We start from the raw sequence: 24881 nt of genomic DNA on the forward strand, positions 1-24881 counted from the left end.
GAGTTGGAATTAGGGCTGCAACTCGAGCCGGGTTTTACCCGACCCGCATCGACCCGACCCGAAAATAGCCTGGGTTGGGTTCAGGTCTCATGGGTTTCAGGTCGAGCCGGGTTCAGCATTCAAAAGCCTGCATGAATCTCGGGTCAAGCCGGGTTTGAAGGAGCCCGACTCGACCCGAGTTACATAAGTTATAGTATGTACATTTTTTTCTATTGTTAGTTAAAAGTTAAAAGTGAAAACCCACGCACCCACTGTTATTGTATGTGAGTGTAATTTCTGCTTCAATGAGTTGAGTTGATTCAAGTGTTTGATTAAGCATTGTTTGATTGTAATTACAACATTGTTTGATTCAAGTGTAATGTGAGTGTAATTTCTGCTTCTATGAGTTGAGTTGCCTTGCCAAACAAGAATTTTCCTTAAAAAATTGCGTCAATGTGAAAAAACCCGGCCCGACCCGAGATTTATCATGGGTAGGGCCGGGTTTGGGAATCGTGGGTTTTCCGAAAAAAAACCCGACCCGACCCGACGCGAGATATTTCTCGGGTAGGGTTGGGTTCTCCAAAACCCGACCCACCCGACCCGAGTTGCAGCCCTAGTTGGAATCATCCTATGAAAATGATTTTTGGGGCACAACCTATTTATGTTGTGCTTGTGGCCCATAAAATAGTATATGATATGGGCCGTACAGTATTCTCTCTTTTAAAACTTAACTAGACCGTCAACGGGAGTGGGATTTTATCCGTCAGAGGGGGGGAATTATTTCCCAAGGCGATGATAAATTCGTACCCTTCATAACGTTAAAAAGCCTTAGTCTGCCACATAACTTCCTTTAAGGGGTGCAAATTTATCGTACAGGGGTGCCAATTTATCATCGCCCTATAAAAACTCGTCTTGTGCATACGGTGTAAGGGTGTGAAGTCCAGAAATACAGGAGGGCACACTTCATAGGATGATCCAGACCGTTCATTTGTCGTGGCTCTACCCCGTAAAATCAACTCCATCGGATGATCCTAACCTTCGTACAGGTTCTAACAAATGAACAGTTTGGATCATCCTCTGAAATGGGCCCACTGTACTTCTGAATGGGCAGGCTGTATATAATTACTAAATTTGGGTCGCAGACAAAAAAATGAGTGCAATAAGCTACCAAAGTACGCGTATACACGATCCATACCGTTGGGTCTATCTAAGAGTATCTAAAATCAAGCTGAGGGGGAGAGAGATCAAAATCAAGCTGAAGAAAGAATAGAAGGTGTAGTGGGCACTTTCTTTTCCCGTCGACCATGCCCTTTTCCGCCGTTTCAACCCCTGAAGACGATGATGACGAAATGACAAACCCCGCTGCTGAATCTCTCTCCTCCGACAAGGGTTCAGAGGAGGAAGAAGAAGAAGAAGAAGAAGAGGAAGAAGAAGAAGTGGAAGAAGAAGAAGAAGAAGAAGAGGAAGATGAAGAAGAAAATGAAGAATTCGAAGATTTCTCAAACGACGAGGATGCTAATGGTTAGTCTTTTTCCTTGATTTCAATTCAATCGCGAGAAGGTTTTCAGTTTGCATTTGTTAGGAATCTTTTAATATGTTTATTGATTGCAAAAGGATGCTAATGGTTAATTTTTTTCTTGCTTTCAATTTAATCATGAGAATGTTTTTAGGTTGCATTTGTGTTAGGAATCTTGTAATATGTTTATTGATTGTAAAATACTAAAATAGGGATAGGGTTTGATAAGAGCAAGAGGATTATATAGATTGTGTCAAGTTAATCATAGAAGCAGAGGATTTTCTGAAAAATTCTTCATCATGTTCCTTTTATATTGCTGATAATATGTTTTTTTTTTTGGTATTCTATAATTTTATCATGCGTTAGGTAAGGTAGGCGGAGGGAAGTTTAAGGCTGAAATTCCCTACTAGTGATTTGTCTGTCATTAACCTCCCTCCTTCCAGACATTTTTACACAGTGGAATCCAGATTGAACCAAATCCATTCCCTTTTGGCTCTCACACACATTTTGGTTCATGTCAATATTGAGCTGCAGAAAGAAAAAAAAAGGGATGGCGGTTAGGACAATGAGGGCTTTTCTGCGTCCGTGCTTCTATGAGGTTCTTGCATTCGTCATGTTGAAACTAGATTCTTCTCCCTTCACCACAAATGCAATCCTCATCTCGTTGTTCTCTTCGTGACATTTGAGTCTTACTTGAAACAATGTGGAATTGTACTGTGTGTTTTTTTTGGTTCTCTTGTGAAGAAGACCTTAGATGTGGCTGATCTTTTCAATCCATGGTCTGTATTATAGTATGGAGCAGAAAAGATAGAGGAAAGAGCTGCACAAGTCCTTGTCTCTGTCCAATAAAAAAAAGAAGTCCTCATCTCTGTGTTAAAACAAGTGTTTTGTGTGTAAAGTGTAAACTGTACCGCCTTTTGGATTTTGGAGGAGGCATCAATTGAGCCTCTTTTTTAATTCAACAGTTATCAGCCATCTTTGTTTTTTGGACCTCTGTGTTTTGAGGAGGCCTAGTTAAAAAGGGCGGCCCAGTGCATGAGGTTCCCGCCATTGCGGGGTCTCGGGAGGGCTAGATGTACACAGCCCACCCCTGCTTTGCAGAGAGGCTGTTTCCTTGACTCGAACCCGTAACCACCAGGCATCAATGGAGAACCTTACCGTTGTGCCAAGGCTCGCCCTGAGGAGGCCTAATTGATAAAAAAACAAAAGCCTGCTACTCTTAAGATGCTCGGCCTATAACATTCTTTGTAGGAAAGGGAGGATAGCATCATAAACTACTTGTAATTCAGGTTTGAAGTCATCTCTTTCATCAATTAGCCAATGCATCTGCCCCATGATACCTTAAAGACATGAAAGAGGAAGCCTTATTTCTTCAAAATTGTGAACATGTTGACTCTCTAGGAGGAATGTGAAAGTAAATCTTCAAATGGTAGTTATTAAGATCTCAAATGTGTATTGGAAATGTGTTGGAAGTGATAATACTGAGAAAGATACTTCTTAAAATGTAACTCCAAAAAATTTGATGCAAGTAATGTTCATAATTCATAAACAATAATTTATGGGAATTGATATATCCGCCCCTTTGATCACTTGGGACACCCAGTAGCATTGTATCAATGACTGAAGGGGGCTGATGTACTTCACGTCAGAAGGATTCAAAGGGGCTGATTGCCACGTACACTGCTGCTGGGTGTCCCAAGTAATGACTAGGGGCGCATTTATCATTTTCCTAGTTTATGATGATTTATAGTATTTTTCTTTTATTTTTGGTTGGGCCATGTGTAATGAAAATGTGAAAACAAAAATTACTAACAAAAAGGACAAAGGAACAAGAAAAAAGACCAACAGCCTCCCCTGCCATCAATAGGGGAGATAATCAAAAGTTAAAAACCCCTCGCCCATCATCCCTTATCGGGCTAGTTGATCAGCTTTAGAAATAGCTGAATGCCAAACATTCCGGAAAACCACCGAGCGCTTTAGTAGGATGTTGGATAAAGGTAGAAGGTGTGGGCTCATTGAAGGATTTAAAGTTGGGGAGCAAGGGGTAAAAGTATCTCATATGCAGTTCGCAGGTGACACTCTAATGTTTAGCGAACCAGATGAGGATAAAATGTTAAAGCTTAAAGCTGTGATCAGATGCTACGAAGTAGTGATAGGCCTAAGACTAATTTTAAAAAATCTAAGTAGATGGGTATTTATCTAGAAAACTTGGAAAGGGATAGATTGGCCGGGCTCCTTGGGTGCATAGTAGAATCTTTCCCATCCTTTTACCCGGGGTTCCCTTATGCGAGCTGGAAAAGAAGAAAGCTTGGGATTGGAGAATGGAAAGGGTGGAATGAAGATTATTCACGTGGAAGCGAAGCTTAGTCTCTTTGGGGGGTAGAATAACACTGTTTAAGGATTTCCTCTCCAATATTCCAATTTATCATCTATCCTTGTTCAAACGCCCATTGAGGTTTTTTAGAATGGCAGCCAATTTTATTAAAAACAGACTGAGATGGTCAAATACAAAGAGGAAAAAAGCAAAGCAATACATCAAACAACAGAGAAAATCAAGCGCATCAAGCAGATCTAAAGAAATTTCCTCTGGGAGGGAGCTGATGATAAGAGAAAAATTTATCTCGTAAGCTGTAAGGATGTGTGTAGACTCAAATTTAGGGAAGAAAGCCCAACCATTCCGGTAACTGGTACTCTCAGGACAACTATAGAAGCAGCAACTTGACGATATGGAGGGAAATTATGAAGCAAATGCATTGTTCTAAGAAGGTATCTGATAGTGCATAAAGGCTACATATTAAGATTGTGACATGATAAGTAGTGCTTGGAATCAACACTAGAAGATGTTTTCCCTTACTTCGGTGTGATTGACAATAAGGATGCATGGGTCCAAGATTTTTTCGGAGGGAAGATGGTTGCCTAGTCTTAGAGATGGATTTCAGACGTAACTTCTTTGATAGAGAGTTGGACAGAGTGGCCCACTTTTTAGGCATACTAGATGCCACATATATTGAGAGCAGCGACAATGATAAAAGGGTATGGATCCTCACCTCATTTGGGGAATTCAACGTCAAGTCCTACTTGCACACCTCTTCTATCCCCCCGATTTCGCAACTAGCTAGAGTTTGGAGCATCCCAGCGCCTCCCACAGTATGTTTTTTTGATTGGGCTGCTGTCCAAGATAGAATCCTGATGGTGGACCATTTGCAAAATTAAAGAATATGGATTGCTGACTATTGTGCTCTTTGTGTGAAAGGAGGAGACTCAGTAGATCATTTACAGATGCAAGCACAGTCATAATTGCTGGCTCACCCTAATGGACGGCGGGATCTGACTTGCAAGGTTTTAAATTTCGATTTCGGTTTTGGTCGACATGGAAACATAAACATTTCGGTTTCTGTGGAATCTTGTAAAGTCATGAAAATGTATGGAAACATATGCAAAGGATGAATTTTTTTAATCTTTTAAAAAACATATGCAAACGATAAAATTTTAAGATGAAACTTTGGGAAATGCTAGAATAAGTACAAAAACATACTTAGAAACCATCACATAAGCAACAACAAAACCGTCAATAATGGCTTAATCACATCTTACACCTAGTATTGTCACGCATGTCTAGAACAATAAAAAAGTACAATGTAATGAAGAAAGTATAATGACCAATCTCTCCTCTAAGGACCCCAACTCTATGTCAATGCCACAGAGTTGCGAGATACTATTGGTCCCATGCCGATCTGACATCCCATGCATAAAATATAGTTACCTTGTTGTGCAGTTCAATGATGTTTCCCAGCAAATATCATTCTCTACATTAATAAAATGAAATGCAAATAATAACATCTTTCCATTTTTTTACCGCTCTGACCATTTTGGTCGAATTTTAGGAATTTCGGTCAACATTTCAGGGAAATAATGACATAAAAGGAAATCATGTTGATTTTGTTTCGGTGGGGATGGAAACCGAAACATTTCGGTCGTTTCAAGAAAATTTAAAATGGAAGCTGCCATCTTTTCTGTCATAGTTGGCCGAGAGTCAAAGGGATAGCAGTGCCCGTCGCACCTCGGCTCCTCTGTCAACAGCCAGATTTCTTCTCCAAAATCCCTGTTCACCCTGATTGGTACCATATTTCCCCACCTTCGAGCGAATCGATCAAAGAAAGGCCCAATCCATCATAAAGATGCAGGCACATGCATACTCAAGGCTAGCCCCATCCTCCACCTCTGGACCTTCAGGACCATCTCAAACAAGGTACCATGATTCCATAAGCTTCAACCGTGGATGTAGCCCAGGCATGCAATGGTATTCCGAAGAATCTAATCTTGATGGTTTTAGCTCCGATAAGATATTTCTTATTCCATGGCTCCAGCTCTGTAAGCTTTTCTCCTACCTCCAGCACCAGAAGTTTTTCCTCCTAGAGCTTGACCTCCCGACCTACGAACTTCATTCGACTGGATTTTGGAAACAAACCAAAACAAGATTTCTTTATTGTTGAGTCTTCTCAGTTTTGGAAGGAAGGTTAGCTCCCAGAACCTTCTAGTTCATCTCCGAATGCCTTCAACACTCCATACTTCATCCTTAACCTTCCTTGATAGGCAAGCTTTCAATATTCTTTTTCTTGCTTCCACTTCCTTACTAGAAACAACCACCACATGATAATCTCCCTTCTCTGAAATAGAAATCGTTCCATTTTCTGGCCACACCTTTTGATTAAGAGGCTGATTAGGGTTCCTCCCTATATCTTTATTTGCACATCCAGGTTTTTGTGGGCTCCATCTGCACTCCGAGCTCCTCTTGAAGTTGTGATATCCACAAGAGCTACAAATCCAATCTCCCAGGAGAAAATGTAAACGACTAGAAGGAGCCTTAGGTGCAGATCTTTTCCTAGATTTGCTTTGGTCCCAGCTGTTATCTTCCTCAACCCACCTATCTTCCTTTATTCCAGCCTTTATCTTCATCAACCCGACTAGCAGTAGCCTTCTGAGCAGATCTGCAGAGATCTTCACTCCAAGCGCTTCTGCATGATTCTGCATGTGTAACTGAAAGTCTATGCTGGTTTCTCCAATATGTGATCCGTTCCTTTTCCTTGTCAAGGGTGATCCAATGGCAACAATGGCACAAGTGGCAACTGTCATTTATAAATAATCACTGAAATTATGTTTAAGAGTCTGAAGAGGATTCATTCACCATATATGTTTTTCAGTTTCAACATTTTCTAGTCAATAGAACACATTTTATGGACCTGTACTTCTTTTGGTCTCAGACATTTGCTTTTGTAAAGACGACCAATTTTCCTTTTTCTTGATTTTCCTCTTCAATGCAGATATTAGCCAAGATTTTGAGTCTGAAGGTATTGATGAGGACCCTAGATCAGTTTCTTCCACTCCAGAGAAACCTAAAGTGAATCTAGCCTCTCGCACTAAAGCCACGGAAGGCAGTGGCGGCAACTTAATTGCTGTTGATCATTCAAATAAGCTGCAAGCAACAATTGACAAAAAGGTCTCATGTGTGAATGATGGGGATTTCAAGCCTGCAATTTCTGGCAAAAGTCTGGTTTCTTCTGACGTAAATGGGTTTCCAGAATCTCTTGTTGATAATCCAGATATGGGAGACCTGCCCGAAAAGAGAAAACCTATTGAAGTTTCCGAAAATGTCCAAAATGATAGTAGTGAAGGTCATGATGGTACTAAGGCTCATTTAAATATCAAAGACTCCATGGATGTTGATAAGCCCAAATCGTCATGCGTTAATGAGAATGTGGTAGCGGTTGAGATCCTGACTAGAGCCGGCGCTGGTGATAGCACGTCTAATGGCATTTCACAATCTGAGAAAGAGATGGAAAAGGAATGCATGCCAACTGACTTGCACGCAGGAGAGGACTTCAAGCTAAAAACAACAAGGTGTGGTGATACTTATTCACCATAGACTTGAACGTTATTAATATACCTTGTGGAAATAAGTTGAATTTCCTTTTTATATTTTGTCGTCTTTATCAATTTTTAATATTTTGACCAGTTACTGGTAACTGTTAATATTTCAGCTTGCTTACTCCACAAGAAAGGCCTAGAAGTTTCTCCCCTGATGCTGAATTTGAGAGCAAAACGAAACGGCCGGCAATTGTGTGTGACTTTTTTGCTCGAGGTTGGTGCATCAAGGGGAATTCATGTAGGTTTCTTCACCAGAAAGTTGGTGTAGATATTACTAGCCAGTCGAGCAACGGAGACCTGGCTGGCGCAACTGGGAAACAAGAACTCCAGTTTGTTAAAGGTACATCAAGATATTCTCTTGTGGAGTATGCATGTCAAAAAATACTTTTACAGTATAAGTTTCTAATGCGTCCATTGCTCTGTATTCAGGTTTAGAATCCGAAACCGAGGGACCAAGCTCACCTGCTTCACTCGAGCCACTGGTTTCATCATATGCTGATAATACTTCATCTAGATCACAATACCTTGCGGCCCTAGTGCGAGAGCATGGGGATAGCCAAAGGAAAGATTTATCATTCGAAAGGGATGAGAGTGTACCAAAAGCATTGGCACACAGTGACTTCCAACCATTGCCCTTGACCAGAAATGATCCTAGGATTGTGTCCCCTAAGGAGGTATTCAGAGATATCCCGAGACAGGATTTTGCCCTACCCAAATTTAACATGCACACTTCACCAATTTTTCGAGAAGATCTTCCCAAACTTGATACTCCTGGCAGAGGTTGGTCACCATCATCAACGCAAGAATATAAGCATCCTCTCGGGGTTCCTTTCCTTCATGAGAAGCCGAAAGGAGAGTATTTGAATGATGAACACTCTACAATGCAATCTCCTTTATCTAGGAATAACTTGATTTCTGAATATAGATTTTTTTCAAGTGGCTCATCTATAGAACCAAACATTTATGGCAATACCAGTCCTTTTGCCTATGACAGATTTTCTCTCCCAGGAACATCAACCCATGGCTCTACTTCTTTGAGTACTGAGCATTTTAGTAACCAGAAATATTTAGATGGTGACACAGGATACTATACCTCTAGATCTGGCTCTCTTCCTCGAAGTTCTTCACCATATTACACAGGATCTGAACGAGACAACACTCCTCTGTATAATATACAGAGGGATCATCCTATCTCTGCTGTGTTTAAAACACAACCCAATTCAAATGATTGGGAGCCATCTGTACCTTTCCGATCATCCTTTTATTGTGCACCGGCAGGTATATCATCTCCCGGAAGCCAATATGATCCACTTCTTGACAGTATCGAGCCTTCTTACAGTGGAAACCGACGCTTTGAGCCTTCTACCTTCATCCAAGGGACAAACATCCAGAATGTATTGCATCAACAAACAAATGGTGACCCCGTGTTAACTGGAAATCACACCGCCGGAAATAATGCTGAGAAGTTTCCTCTTTCATTCCACCAACCCCATGAAAGCACATTGGAGACAGATAGTTATAGAAAGCAAGTAGGTGTGTATATAACTGGGGCTGCAACTACAGAAAGTGGTATGAGTGATAGGGAAACTAAAAGTTTTCTGCCCAAAGAAGAGACACTTCAGAGCTCTGGTCCTGTAGCTGATATTGAAAATGTCACTGGGACAGACCTTAATGGTAATCCTAAACATGAAACTGATAAGGGTAGACACAAGGACTCAAAACAACTAAAACTTTTCCGTTCTGCCCTTGTGGATTTTGTGAAAGAATTGGTAAAGCCTTCTTGGCGCGGAGGTCATCTGAGTAAGGATGCTCATAAAATGATAGTTAAAAAAGCAGTTGAAAGGGTCCTCAGCACATTACAACCCCATCAGATTCCAAGCACGACAGAATTGATAAACCAATATCTTTCCTCATCCCGTTCTAAACTCTCAAAGCTTGTAGAGGTAGGCATCCAGATTATGTATATAATATTATTCGAATACTTTGGATTTGTACGTAATCTATCTGCATTTGACATGTATGCGCTCATTTTATTTGTAGGGATACGTGGATAAGTATGCCAAAGGTTGAGCTTCCAACGGATGAACCTTTTAATTTGTACAGATATCTGCATGTAACACTACCGAAACATTTATCCCGGGGCATCGTTTAGTTTGTCAACTCCAGGATGTTATAGGTACATCAAAATCTTCTCTTGCGGAGTATGCAAGTGGAAGAATACTTTTACAATAAAAGTTTCTAACGGATCCATTGCCCTGTCTTCAGGTTTAGAACCAGAAACTGAGGGATCAAGCTTACCTGTTTCACTTGAGATATCTGTAAATGTTTCGGTAGTATGCTATAGGGATTTTAGACAATCTTTTATCTGTTCCTAAATCTGCCACTTTTTATTTGCAACTTGTTAAAAATTTTTGGAACCATCATTTGAGTTGTAGCACCATACATATAGCATATCTGTTTAACCACATTACATAGTTGATATTATGGTGTTATTGGATCCTATTATGCATGTGTTATACGCTTGTATTGGTGTACCCTTCATGTCCTTTTAAATGATTAGAGTCAATGTGAAACTGTAATTAACAGCTCACTCTACTCCTAGACCTGTGGAATTCCTATATTTTCTATTTCCCCGCATAATCTGATAGAAGACATTTGATTTTCAAACCTGTTATTTCCCCGCTTATTCTGATAGAAGACATTTATTTGCAATGCTTAGATGTAGGTATTCAATTCAATTCATGAAAGACTGAATTCAATTCAATGTTCATGGTTGCGTGATTATCATAATGCTAAATTCATTGGAAGTCTCACTAAAATTCCGAGTTCTGTTAATAGAATATTCAGTGAAATCATTTCACATGCCGCATGAGCCATAGCTCTATACTCAGATTTTGCACTTGACCTTGCTAGAACTGCTTGTTTCTTACTCTTCCAAGTGCCGGGATATCTTTCAACTCTGGTGTAATATCAAGTTGTGGATTTTCAATCTGTTTCGGACTTCTCCAATATACATTACAAGTACTTTCATGTCTAGATGCTCTTTTTTAGAATATAAACTATTGTTCCTAGGAGAGCAGGGATTCCATTGAAGATTTAAACGGAACTGTCTATTACTACACTCCTGTCATCGCCAGCGGTACCTTCAATTTCTGTAGGCAACTTCCACACAGGATTTTCATCCCATGGGGTATGACTTCATTCTCGTGGATAAGAAGACCAATGTTTGAGGTTCTCTTTTTTTTTTTAACGATCCAATGTTTAAGGTTCTTAACCATTGTTGTCACCGAATCTATCATGGTTAGGCTTTTTTTCAGCTGGGCCATAGCTGCTAGGTAGGAAAACGAATTCGAGAAGCGAAACATGAAACATAAGTAGGAAACACAAGTGAAATTGAGGAAGGATGAGAAATGGGTTATTGATGGGAAATGGCATAGAAGACATGCCAATAAACGTCTTAGGAAATGCATTAGCAGTGTTTGGAAAACAACAGAGAAGCATCGCGGTAAACACATATGAAACACGTGGAAAACATACCTAAAGCATGTGGGAAACACTTCTAATGCATATAGAAAATTCTTCAAAAATGTGTGAGAAACACACTTGATAGTTTTTTTATATTTTATTTTAGTTATTTTTTATCATATTATCGTAGTTATTTTTATTTTTGGTTTGTACTTCCAAATGTTTCTATGTAATTTTGTGTGTTTGCAGATTTGGAATTTATTGGTTTTAAAATTTTGCAAGCTTTTACTTATAAATACATGCATTTTTAATTAATTAATTTATTTTTATTTAAAATTAGAGGCATGCATAGATGATTTAAGTATGCATTTTACTTTATTTTTATATTAGGTATTTTTACCTTTTCCCATTTTGCAATTTATTTTTTTCCTTTTAGTATACATTTTGCAATTTTTTGATTTTTTAACAGTAGCAAATTTCATGTGAGCCAGTACATGCACCGATGCACACCTCTCTGAGAACCCTCTTTTCAGCAGCAGGTCATTGGCTTGTGAATTGCGATATGTTTGTGGTCCTCTTCTGCCATTCATCCTCCATTCAGGACTTGTATGCTTGTGTCAGTGTCAATGGGGCTGACAATTCTTTAGATTTGTGCTCCACTTCAAGATTTACTGTGTTTCTCGGGTTCTGTTTATTTTTCTCCAAGACTTCTACTCAACTCAATTAAGCCTTTGTCTCAAACTAGTTGGGGTCGGCTTTCTCCAGGACTTCTATATATTAGAAAATACAAAACACTATAGGATTTTGTTCTTGTTAGAAATGAAGGCTAGGGTTAGAAGAGAGGATGAAGAAGAGGAATGGAGATATGGAGAGTCTCCACTAGGGAGCTGCACATGTATACAATGTGTATATAGGCCCTAAATAGGGCAACAATGTACAAAGACTACAATACCCCCTACACTACATGTAATGCCTAAACTACCCTTACATGTTATTCAACACTCCCCTCAAGCCGGAGTGTATATACTATGGAACTCCAGCTTGCTACAAAGAAACTACAACAAACAAATAAAATAACAAAAAATTACAATAATCTTATACACACATCCAGCTTGGTGTAACACTCCTCAAGCTGGTGTGGTGAATACATAATGAAAAACATAACAAACAAGACAACAACCACCATGAGAGTACAATCGTCGAGATCAACAGTCACCAAAAAGGAACAGCTCGCCCTGAAGCAGTACTACGGCGAGAGCAATCACAACAGGCCTTGAATGAGAGCCAACGAATAAATCTGCAAACCACGAATGATCGAACGGAGGCATGTCGGTAGGGAAATAGTAGTGACCATTGAGCAAAAAGGGCACACCAAAGAAGTGCACTGCGAACAATGACGAAGTGGCACTGGCTGGCAGAGATATCAGCTGAGTAGCACGACACCAAGAGAAGAAGAAGAACCACCAGAAGGTTGATTGGAACCAACCAACGATAGGGGACACCGTCGTCTGGAGAGATCAGGTCAACGGCAGGACATCGTCGCCTGAAGATGAGAAGAAGACAACCAACCAACAATGGGGAAACCATCGTCTGGAGACAAGGTTGATGGCATGAACATTGTGACCTTAAGATAACTAACCAACAATGAGAAAACCATCGTCTAGAGACAAGGTTGACGGGGCATCGTCGCCTGAAGAGAATACCAACCAACGATGGAGAAAAGCACGTCGTCCAGGCAGATAAGGCCAAAAGTAATGCTAACAACCAGGCATATAGCCGGACAATAATGTGTAAAACTACGCCAAGAACACGAAGAGGAAACAACGAACAATGCGAAGAGGAAGAAACCAAACAACTGAGGAATGGTGAAATACATCAAAGAGAAGACAAGATGAAGACGGACAATAATACAAAGAGGACAACACCTAGAAGAAGGGAAAAAAAAGGAGAGACAACCCGAGCTATATGACAACATTCTTCTTCAAGTTGAAGTCCAAATACCTTCAATTTGCAAAGAAAAGAAGACTTCCAAGGCACCAAATCCTTCTTAGATATTTCATCAAACACTTGGGGTGCACTTTGGAGAAGAGAAGAAAGGCCATACAAGCCAAAAAAAAATATAGAAAAGAGAAAATAAAGAGATTTGGAGTCGAGATTTGGGATTGGAAATGGATGTTGGGGAGTAGATCTACACAAGCAAAAAGGCCATAAAGGTAAAAAAATATAGAAAAGAGAAAATAAGGGATTGGATTTGAGATTTGGGGTTTTGGGTGGAAGGCCAAAGAAATTTCGAAATAGAAAATAAGGGGGATTTGGAGTTGAGACGTGGGGATCTAGGATTGGAATAAGGAAAACTCAAGAGGGTTTACGGCAAATGGAGAAGGGTTTTTCAGTAAAAGGCATAAAGATAGATGGAGGGTTTTGCGCAAATGCTCAAATGAACAAGAGAGAGACATTACGAGCGAGAGATCTGATAGAAAATGGTTTTTTTTTTTTGTGTTTGAGGATTTACGGCAAACCCAATATGGGTTTGCGCAGAGAGAGAGAGAGAGAGAGAGAGAGAGAGAGAGAGAGAGAGATTTTAGGGATTTTCCAAAAAACAAAGAAAATGGAGAGAATATAAGAAGAGAGATTTTAGGAATTTTAGGAGAGAGAAAATAGGGTTTGCGCAAATCCCTTGCCATAACACTCAAAAAATGAGAGAGAGAGAGAGAGAGAGAGAGAGAGAGAGAGAGAGAGAGACACTTCTATTTTTCCTCCTCCTAGGATCTTTTTTCTGATACCATGTTAGAAATGAAGGCTAGGGTTAGAAGAGAGGAGGAAGAAGAGGAATGTAGATATGGAGAGTCTCCACTAGGGAGCTCCACGTGTATACGGTGTATATAGGCCCTAAATAGCGCAACAGTGTACAAAGACTACAATACCCCCTACACTACATGTAATGCCTATACTACCCTTACATGTTATTCAACAGTTCTTACTTGTACCGAAGCCAAGTACACACCATTGCAAAAATTTTGTTATTGTACCTTATAATCTTGGTTTCCACTAGAAGTGCCTTTTCAATTGCATTGGATCTGGCTTTTTGTGAATGGAACAAACATAACAAGGATGATTGCCACTATGTTTGCAGAAATTTGCTTGGTTGTACCATTTCATTACTCACATTCTTCTTCTAGAGCTTGCCGACTAATTTAGAAAGACACTATAGGTCAGAATCCACCTATCAAGTTTTCTATGCTCCCTTTGTGCATCTTGAGTTTGAGGGCCGGGGTTCAAGTATATAATATGTACGTCAATCATCTAGTTGGAAACATTATGTCACCCTCTTGTATTTTTGGGCTTCATTCCTTTTTCTCTTATCCTGGTGGGGGCTCAATCATTTTGTAAAGATCATTGATTATAATAATTACCGTAATCAGTAACAGAAATTGAATCTTTTGTCTTTATTGGATTTTTTGTTGCTAGAAAATGAATTTTCCAGTGTTTGGCCAACTCAGTTTCCATGGATTTTTCCAATAAATTTCCCCTATTTTCAAGCAAAATTGCAAATCTACCAGTCCCCGGGTATTTTTCCATGGATTTTTTCCATAATTTTTTTCCCAGATCCAAACAACCCTTAGTTCCTTCAGAAACTAAAGTCAAGGCCAATATGAAGACAACCGTCAACTGGTTCTTTAAATTTGGTGGATTATTTCATGTAGAGAACCTTGATTAAAGACCAGCTTGGAAAATCTCTAGATTCCTTTGTTTGCTGCGTTGTATTTATATTCCTTGGCTGGAGGTAGATGATGATGGTCCAATTTGAAGTATAGATCTTTCTTCTTGGGCATATCCCTATCAGCTCATGACATGTTTTGTTTCAATGGTAAGGATATATTAAACAAAAAGCAAAGAGGCCAAAGGCCGAGGACCGAGATGGTTTGTACAAAGCAAGGTTAAGCAAGACCCAAAACAATTGAAAAACAAATCAAAGGGGATAAAAATAAAAAAACTCCGAGGAATGTTGATTGACCCTTTGGCGGGCAAGCTGGTCAGCATCATGGTTAGCAGATCTCCAAATTTGAAGGAACAAGATTGAGTGTCTCTCAATTCTGTCAAGGATTTCTTCAATGTTATCTATACATCTCCAAGGATACTCCGCTCTCTTATTTATCAAATTCATAGTGTTCTAGACTCTCCTTCTACCATGACATGATCAAGATATTAGTCCCCAGAAAACGGATATTATCTAAAAGAGCTTGAACCTTTGCAAAACTTACATATGTCTGCCTGCTTAAGAAAACCCGGAGGGGGCACTCATCTGGGAGTCACCAAAGTCTTAGGGATGTAGCTTGATCTGATCTCATCCCACATTCTTCTAATGTCGCTACATGCAATGACCTTGAACTCTGATAAGACACAAGCCCATTGGATTGTCAGCCTTCGCAAAGCTTACATATGTCTGCCTGCTTAAGAAAACCCGGAGGGGCACTCATCTGGGAGTCACCAAAGTCTTAGGGATGTAGCTTGATAGGATCTCATCCCACATTCTTCTAATGTCGCTACATGCAATGGCCTTGAACTCCTATAAGACAAGCCCATTGGATCGTCAGCGAGAGGATGCGTTGCTGACAGCTGCAGACCTCTTTAGAAATACCTTTGGAAACGTGATTTTTTTTATATTAACATAGGAACCACAAAACTGCTAGCAACATCAAATTTCAGAGGATTTGGCCCCTTTGGGCCAATGGACAAAAGGCCAGCTAGGTTGTTGAGATGAGCCAACAGAGTCCAATACATACCAAACTTTTGAAACACAAAATAGCAAATCGCTCGAGCATACCTGCAATGGATGAACAAGTGATCTACAGTTTTTCCTACCTCGAGACACAGAGTACAATGGCCGACAATGACCGTTCTTTGATTTATAAGGTGGTTTAATGTGAGGATTTTATTGAGGCACGCAACCAAGCGAATGCGCAAACTCTAATAGGGGTGGGAGAAATCCATTATCTGCACGTTGTCAAGAAGATCGAAGTAGGCATCCGACACTGGTAGAAAGAGCGAACCGAAAACATACCTCTTGAATCCCAGATTCTAACCCTCTTTTTTTTTAATGGTAGATTCTAACCCTTCTCTCTTTCCCATTCTTCTTAACGTAGTTAGAGTTGGGCAATTCCATGAAGATGAACACCCTATCAAACTCTAGTCAAATAATTTTTTTTTGTGAAACTAAACATTCCAATTAATTTCACCGGGCATCTAATAATCACGTCTCTTACCATGCAATCTATATCCATTGCCACTGGAGGAGATTTGGAAATTTGACCTTAAGGGACGCATTGCTGGACCACTAATCAATCCAAAATCTAACCTTGTTTCCATTCCATACTTAGAAGCGAATCTCTCTGAAAAGATTGAAAAGCTGACGTGATGCCTCTCCCAATGGTAGTCCCCTCAGCCTATACTTTTCCAAGGTAAACCATCCATGGACATCTTTGCCGTACTTTTCAACTATAGCAGATCTCCGAAGGTACCTTCTATCCTCCCCAAATGTTCAAAGCCATTTACCTAGAGGGCCCTTTTCAAAATTTTCAAGCTTTTGCATCCTAGACCCCCATCACTTGTAGGCTTGCAGATCTCTTTCCCCTCTGCCAGATGAAATCTTCTCTTAGATTTCGAATCATCCCAAAGAATTTCCTTTGGGATTTGTTCAATGTGATTCACCATGCTATCAGACGCTTGAGCACTGGCATGCAATAACGAGGGAGGTTTGCTAGCACCACTTTGATCAAGGAATTCTACCTCCCAGAGAGCGTAATTTTTTTCCACATGGATAAACGTTTCTCAAATTTCTCACTAATGAGGTGCCAAAGAGCTTTGCGGTGACTCCTCCCATGTATTGGAAGACCCATGTAAATATTATGGATGGAACCCACTCCACAGCCCAAGCGAGAAGTTCATCTTTAGCCTCATTTAAATGAATGCTCATCATCTAGGACTTAATTTTGGTCGCTGCATCGTGGATTTATAGCATCGAATTACTGCCCTGATATTCTTCATCTTTTCTACGTCAGCGCAGTTGAAAAGTAAAGTGTCATCTGTATACTGAAGATGGGAAATCTCGAGATTGGAAGGACTAATTTTGATCGGCGCGGTTGAAAAGTGTCATCCGCATAATGAAGTGGGAAATCTCAAGATTGGAAGGACTAATTTTGATGCCCTAACCTTATCGAATATCTTGCTTAGAACTTCTGAAATGATGGAAAACAAGATCGGGGAGAGGGATCACCTTGTAGAAAGCCCCTATATCCCTTAAATTAACCATGTGGTGAGTCGTTGATCAAAATAGAAAATCACTGGCAAGATATACCATTACGATCCAAGATCTCCATTTGGCCCCAAAGCTCATCTCGTCCATGAAGAAGTCAATGCAGCCCCACTCCACTCCATCACACACCTCCATGTCAAGTTTGCAGAAGACACTTTGAGCTGGCTATGAGAGTGATGATCCACCATCTTCTTAGCAATGAGGATGCCATCTTAATTTTGTGCGCCATGTATGAAAGCACTCTGATTCTGTGACATGACCTCCCTCATAACAAACTTTATTCTGTCCGCAAGAACCTTAGCCAAAATTTTGTATACACTGCCAACCGAGCTAATAGATATGTAGTTCGAGAGCCTATCACTGTCGTCTTTCCTGTGAATGATAGCTATCAAAGTGGCTCCCATGCTTCTTGAAAAAGACCATAACATCGGGCTTGACTGTGTCCCAACACTACTAGAAGAAAGTCATACCATAGTTTTAAAATTCTCCTGCATCATTGTGGCCTGCCTCGAGTTGTCTCCATTTTCTCTTCGCCACGTTCCGCGTTTTGTTCCCGCGATCCACATTTTGCCATATAAAAACTCCTTTTGACTCTCTCGAGTTGTGACCACGTCAACTGAGTACTCGACCGCTTCATGCCTAGTCGACTAGGATATTCTTTCACCGCGTTTTGACCCGCATCCGCATTTTGAAACACTGAGTCATACAAAAGCCATACGGACCTGGAGCTCTATCCCCAACCGTGGAAAATAGACTTTGGTGAATTCCTTCTGGCTGAAGTCTTCTTCTAACCATCTGCCACTCTGTGGGCTCAATTGCCTGAATTCAAATCATCCTAGCTGGAAGAGAATTGGGTGGACATAAGAGGAGAGCGATAAAAATGCTTCACAACTTCCTCAATGATGGTCGCCTTTACTTCTGACATCATTAATCAATAGCGAGTGGATTCTGTTGGATCTACGTCTTGCATTGGCAATACTGTGAAAATAAGTCATGTTCTTGTCTCCCTCCTTAGCCACTTCACCCTAGATATTTTGTCTCCATTTCACTTCTTCTAAGAGTATGAGGCAGTTATAATCCTCTTTTAGGCACATCTTATATGACTCCTTGTCGCTAGATAACGGGGCCAACTCGGCCATCTTCTAAGTTTGTCCTTGTCGTATCTTAGCTTTTGCCCGATCCTGACATCAGCAGGACCAAACACTTGAACTCCGACCACCAATCAGCAAGCTTATCAAGCCATCTGCCACTCTCTGGGCTCAATTACTTGTATTCAAGCTATCCCAGCTGGAGGAGAATCAGGCGGACCGAAGAGGAGAGCGATAAAAATGTTTCACATTGGTTTAGGCAACTTGACCATCTTCTAAGTTTGTCCTTGCCGTATCTCAACTTTTGCTCGATCAGCAGGACCAAACACTTGAACTTCGACCACCAATCAGCAAGCTTATCAAGCATCTTGGGCTTTTGGTGCTAGGAGCCAGGCAATCTCGAAAAGGAAAGAAGTCGGATGCCGAGAGTCCATCCTAGGATCTAAAAAGATACGACAATGATCATATTGGTTTAGGCAAGGTAATATTGTAAGTATTTTGGAACCAATCACGCTAGAGTTGACCCACTAGGAAGCGACCTTATCTGCTTTTGCTGAGATTCCTTGACCATGTGTATTTAGCCTCAGCCAACGAAAAGTCCAACGCGTTTCTGTTAACAAAGTTCAAGAGCATGACCATTTCTTAAGAAATCCCGGTACAACCAACTAGATCTTTCAGAAATCTGGTGACGTTGAAATCTCTTCCAATGCACTAAGGGTGAGGTGATGCAGGACGACCGAAAGTGGAATTCACTATGATCTCAAAACAATAACAATATGCTTATGAAGGAGATTCTTGACCTCAAAGATGGCTTTTAGGTAGGTGTCGAGGTGTGAAGACACAAGCAGTGAGTTGCAGATTTATGGTGGGATGGTGTAGAGTGTGGTGGTAGAGAATGAGTGAAAATTAAGGGTTAGGTCCTAAAATAGATGATTAGATTGGCGAAATTTTCTACAGGGTGATAGGTTTGTAACTTTAGAGTGATGTAGACTTATACTGGGAAGTTGTTGAAGGATCTTGGGAGGATGTAAAATTAGTTTTAGGAAAAAACGAAAGGGTCTCGGGGCACGGATGTGTTTGAATGATGTTTCTTAGGTTGGAATTTTTTTTAATATGTATTTTAGGGGTTATGGGTAGAATATAGGTGAAAAATAATGCAAGAGGTTTTGGGCGAGGTTAATGGAGACTTGGGTTCTTGGGAAGGGGGCTGATGGAAAAAAAAAACCAATAAAAAAAGTAGAGAGAAGAATAGTAGAAACAATAAATAAGAATTATACATATCTCAAAGCTTCACACCATGAGTTTCTTTGGCATCTAACAAAGAATCATTGACATCTCACCAAAGAAGAAGAAGATGATGAAAAGCCTCTTCTCCAAGAAGAAGCTCTCAATATCAACTAGCAAATGAATATGTGTTTTTTTTCTCACAAACCCAACATAAAGTATTTATATCAAACAACTAAAAACCCTAAGGACTTAACTACCCATTTATAAGGACTTAAAGACTTACTCCCGCTTAAATCCCCTATTTAAAACGGCCATAACTCAAAAAACTTAAGTGATCTTGGTGGGAAAAGACTCTAATACACCATATGACTTAAAAAGGCTTAAATAATATAAAAAAAAAAACTAAATAAAACACTTTTAACATTAATGATGGGCCACATCTTCTTAATTCCTTAATTCTTCCTGGCATCTTGGATGGTGCCCCATCACGAGGCCATCTGCCTCTAACTGCGTTAAGCTCTGACCAGATATTGTTCCAATCCGAATCGGAGAGAGGGCTATAAACTCTGAAAAATATCTATAAAGATGTCTCTGACATCATCTCGAGATATACCGATAGAAAGTGCAAATTAGTAAGATTTTCCAAGACAAGTTGTGTCTCATCCCTGGCAACAAGAATGCCTCAGGTAGCTCCAATAGAGTCCGGGCTTGCAACCTCGAAGGCAGCCCCAATAGAGTTTAGGCTAGGGACCCTGAAGTTATAGTGACAACCAAGCTGTATGAGCAACGATCTACCACATCTGGACATTTTGGTCACTTGGAGACAGAAAATGGTAGGTTTATTTATTTATTGTGAGCATTTCTTTGAGGTGGGCAATCTTTTCAGGGATCCCAGACCACTAATATTCTAGTTCAGAATCTTCATTGGCAAACATTTAGCTGGGATCCATCCTCGATCCGTCCACTGTCACCACTTCGAGGTTTGTAGTGCTTATTTTGCTAGCAGACCCGTTCTCGTAATTAAAGATGGATTGCAGATGGACAATCTCTGTAAGAAGCCTTCTAGCTCTATAGTTTCTGGCTAGATCATGAAGGTCTTTAATTTTCCTATCCTGAACCTCGACCTTGTAGAATAGGGCCCTGGCCTCCCCCTCTAGAGTCTAGACCATCAAAAGAGAGACCCAGCACTCTGCTCATTACCATGATGTGATTGCCTACCAGATTCTAAATCAAATGCTCCTCAACATCACTTAGGTCATCAAGAGAATTACCATTCTCCTCTCAATTTAGTGGTCTGTCCAAGTCTTTAATAATCGGTATAATGGCCAGCGAGTCTTGCCCTTGGGGCTCCAAACTGGTCTAAGATCGTTGACTGAGAAAAATCTTGGAGATTCTTCTGTTTCCCAGCAGAAAGGGAAGACTGGCCTTTGAGACCATGGTCAGTTGGCGTGCTGGCCACGTCCCAATCTAACCATCGCTTCGGGCCCCACCAAGAGCCGATTACACAAAGAAAGGAGGGGAGGCATTCTGCCCTCCCACCGCCTGTCGCCATCTCAGATTGCCACACTGAACCAGCTTGAGGAACCTGGCAGCAATTCACGCAAGGCGCCGGATGCAGACCAGCCTTCGCGAACCTTCAGGCACAGTCCTTTACCGGCTCTCTTATACACTGACACTGCTGCAACTCCTACAACATCTCAACGGAGAGATGCAAGCACAACGGCTGGTTGTTCAATTACTTTGATGTATCTATCACCTCTCCACTCGCGATAGGATTTGCCAGCATCGCCACATCTCTATCGTATTCAACCAGAACCTCCAGCCAGGACGTGATACTATCTATGACCAGATCTAAGCAAAGGCACCCGGGTAGAACTTTGAAACAATTGTGCAAAAATGGGCCGCTCCATTACCATAAGACAGTTGATCGAAGGATACCACAACTCCAAGTCGGCCATCCACTCGATTGAAGGTCTAAACTGACTATACATGGGCCGGGATGCAGAAACAACCCACTTGCGTGGGGAGGCAAAGGTGCCACAGAACCGACTCCATCTACAGAGGCCGAGGAAAGGGCACCCCAAAGTTTTCAGCAACTGACCGGCAAGCAGATCCGGGTCCTTTATATCCTCTGCCAGAATAAGAGTCTTGATTGTACTACCAAATGCAAGCCTCTCCCGGGGACAGCTGCCTTCCTTAGCTAGGCTTCCAGTCGCTTAGGGGCGCGCTCAAGGGCACGGATCAAACCATACCAAGTTTATGGCTGTTTACCCCCACGGCGAACGAAGGAGCTCGAGCAATTTGGCACCTCTCCAACCAACATTTCTTTTGGAGGGTCCCCCTACCCAGGGATGGAGGACTGTCACCCAAACCCTTAGAGATATCCTTTGAACAAGCCAGCCTCTGATCAACACTCTTCTCCCTAATCTGACACTCAGTTAGCCTCGTCGTCTGATGAGCTCCAGTACTTCCCACATCACCGGCAGGCTATCTGATTCTTGATGTTGATAAATCTGCATCTCCAGCATATCCAGTCCCCTAGGAGTGGGTCTTTACGACCTTCCACAGCTTTCACAATTCTCTTTAGGGCGCGGCTGTGAACTACTCCCCAAGCATCTTCCACATCCGCCCTTGGAATAGTACATCGAGACCCACGCTACTAAGCAGTCTTATGGATTCTATACCGCTCTCGTCCTTTGCCTCTAGTTCCACTTCCTGAAGATGATCTTTTCTGAGCTTGACCCGAAGATCGAAAGAAAAGGCTGTTGGCAGCTCGATCATGATCCTTCCCAGGTGCTCGGCCTCCATTGGGCATCAGTATTGAGCCTCGAATCTTACCAGCTTCACCTTTAATCCTTTCCGCTCTCGAACTGGAGTCGTCCCCCGAGCGTCCTCTGAATGGAAATGATCAACTATCTGGCAATCTCCTTGCCATTTCGTGCCTGGCCACCAGGCTTCTGCCAGCCCTAATAGATCACATGCCTCCCTGTCCAAGTACTCCGTCTGAAGATCCCTGAACAAATTTCAAACATATCCGAGCTCCTTCATGCATAATTAACAGCAATCAGAGGATCTAGTTTTTGAGCCTATCCTTCGAAATCTGTTACAGAATCATCTTGCCTCACTCTATTACTCTGCTAAGAGCAGTTGCTTTAGCATGGCTTCCCTTAGAAAGATAATACCAGCGAAAGAGATATTTGTGAAGATGGCATCCACATCTTGTAGGCTATGGACGGCTGTAAATCGCCTTCTTGACTTCGCGGGGTTCCCCTTTGTTATCCTCATTTCAACTATGAAGTTCTTTGACCCAAGAATCATCACAAAATCTAGAATGAATGAACTTGGGGAGCATTTTATGGGGGGGTGAAGAAACTGGGGTGAGAATTTGTTGTCAAGCGGCACCCACCCGGTAAAGCAGGTGCAGCCCCTCTTGAGCAGGCCTACAATCAACAACATGTTCTATATGTTCGGATGCTTCGACTCGAACATATGCCGGTAACAGACGTCTCAAAATCTTCAGCAGATTTAAATCAGGTGGATTGAGGCATGCTCCGAAAATATTGTCAGATGAACTATGATAAATCACATATATGCTTCCTTCCTTTCTTCCTTCGCCTTGTCCCCTTGTAATATGCTTACAGTTATTAATAAAATCATTCAACTGTTTTGAATGGTCTTCAACTGTAAAACACAGGTCTTTTGTCTGTGTTTGATACGCCTCTAGCTGTCCTTTCTCTGTTGTGATCAATCCTAAGGATTTTCATGTTAATGTTTTTTTTGGCCTTTGTCAGCCCATTGTAACATGTGAATATGTTGGAAATCCTAACAGAGATTAAAAGTAAATAGGTTTTAAATTAAATTATAGTATATAGAATTTAGAAATTCAATTAAAACTAGAAGAATAATAGTCTTAACAAGAGTAGAAGGCATGATGACAGAGGTGAACTAAGAACCAAATATTTCAATGAGTCTTCATAGTTCTCGTGGTATTAACTGGGGGTCGTTTGTGGACAAACTTTTTTCTTCCTGTGAAAGAGTGATGCTAATGAAAGGAAAATCACAGTAAGGCTCAACTTTGCTCGACCTAAAAATAAAATATTGCACCCACAACTCGGCATCTCTTCCTAACTCTTGAGCAGGATAAAAATGAAAATAAATTTTCAAACTTTTCTAATTGGAAATGATATTTTCACCCTCTTTTTTTCGTCTTTTTGCTCTATAATTGGCTTAGAGCGGTGCTGTCTCACCCTCTCCCATATCTATTTTCTCTTAATTTTCAGACAATGTCTGCTTCTCCTCGTCCAAACAAAACAAATAACTTTTTAAAGAAAATACAAATTATCCAAACAGTGTAAAGATTATATCCTTGTAAAATTTAAGATGTCCCCCAAACACTGAAACCTATTTTAGGGGAAACTTAACTTTTCACTGATACAAGGTTTCTTGAATTGAAAACATTTAATGAAGAAAAATATGTGTACAAGTTTGATTTAACCACCAAGGAATCACCTAAAGTCGATTTTAAAAGTAAGAAATTGAATTTTCTACTCATTTTTTTCTAGGACTAGTCGTAGGACATTTCAAAGCTTCTGTGCTCCATCATGGTGGAGTTATTACGAGAAATTGATTTTCTTTCTTCTTATTTTTGTCCATGCACACTCATTTCTTTCCAACTTATCATATCCTTTACTTAGCAAAGTCATTTCTTATTTTTATCAAATTTTTTTTTTTGCAGATAGATTCATATGAGGATCCTGTCGTTGACCATGGACATATGGCCCCCACCATCTTAACGTCAAGTGTGGGTCCTCTCATAAATTTTTATTTTTATACAGCTAATCCTTGCATTAGCTTAATCATTTTCATTACAGTTCTATTTGTAAATCTGTTGGAAGTTTTGTTTTCTATTTCATTGTAATTTATTCAATTATTTTCTCTCCCGGTTTCCCTGATAAGTTCCGCGTTAAAACAGTTATTCAAGAATTTATTGAATATTATTAGTAAAATTATTTTGCAAATTCGTCCCTTGTGAAAAGGTTTAGTGATAGTTAGGACCCATATCCTTGAATAGGTTAGCAGGACGCAAGGATATATGCATGTGCAATCGAGACCGTTGATCTTGTATAACATGATGATGCTGATGCACACCACATGTTCTTGTTCCCAATACAGAGCCAACATCAATGACGACAAAAATCTATGGTTTGTCTTATAATTGACAGACAAACATGGATCATCCAATCAAGGTATTCTTCGCGGCATTGGCCCAACTGTAATAGTAGTTCAGATCAATGGATCCAATAATGTCCACGCCGGACACATTGGCTCAAAAGGTGGTTTAAGAGCCAGCGTCCTTTTTGTATTTTTC

At 40.6% G+C, this 24881-nt stretch overlaps 1 protein-coding gene across 3 annotated transcripts; it reads left to right on the forward strand.

The window, feature by feature from the left end:
- The first annotated feature begins 1133 nt into the window (after positions 1 to 1133).
- Positions 1134 to 24448, forward strand: LOC143892618 (protein FRIGIDA-ESSENTIAL 1-like). 3 transcript variants are annotated; one of them, XR_013255559.1, is made up of 6 exons: positions 1134 to 1500; positions 6817 to 7393; positions 7534 to 7760; positions 7850 to 9363; positions 9461 to 9596; positions 24249 to 24448. XR_013255559.1 is itself a non-coding variant. In XM_077397353.1 (5 exons), the coding sequence occupies exons 1-5, from the start codon at positions 1284 to 1286 to the stop codon at positions 9488 to 9490; spliced, it is 2565 nt and encodes an 854-aa protein (XP_077253468.1). In that variant the 5' UTR covers positions 1134 to 1283; the 3' UTR covers positions 9491 to 9899. The 3 variants fall into 3 exon arrangements, 1 of the variants encoding a protein (XP_077253468.1); XR_013255558.1 differs by lacking the exon at positions 24249 to 24448 and adding an exon at positions 9686 to 9899; XM_077397353.1 differs by lacking the exon at positions 24249 to 24448 and having other exon boundaries at positions 9461 to 9899.
- The last annotated feature ends 433 nt before the right edge of the window (positions 24449 to 24881 follow it).

The sequence above is a fragment of the Tasmannia lanceolata genome, unplaced genomic scaffold (genome assembly GCF_043159265.1).
Source record: "Tasmannia lanceolata isolate RefF3 unplaced genomic scaffold, GAP_Taslan_0.1 ptg000015l, whole genome shotgun sequence".
Taxonomy (NCBI): Eukaryota; Viridiplantae; Streptophyta; class Magnoliopsida; order Canellales; family Winteraceae; genus Tasmannia; species Tasmannia lanceolata.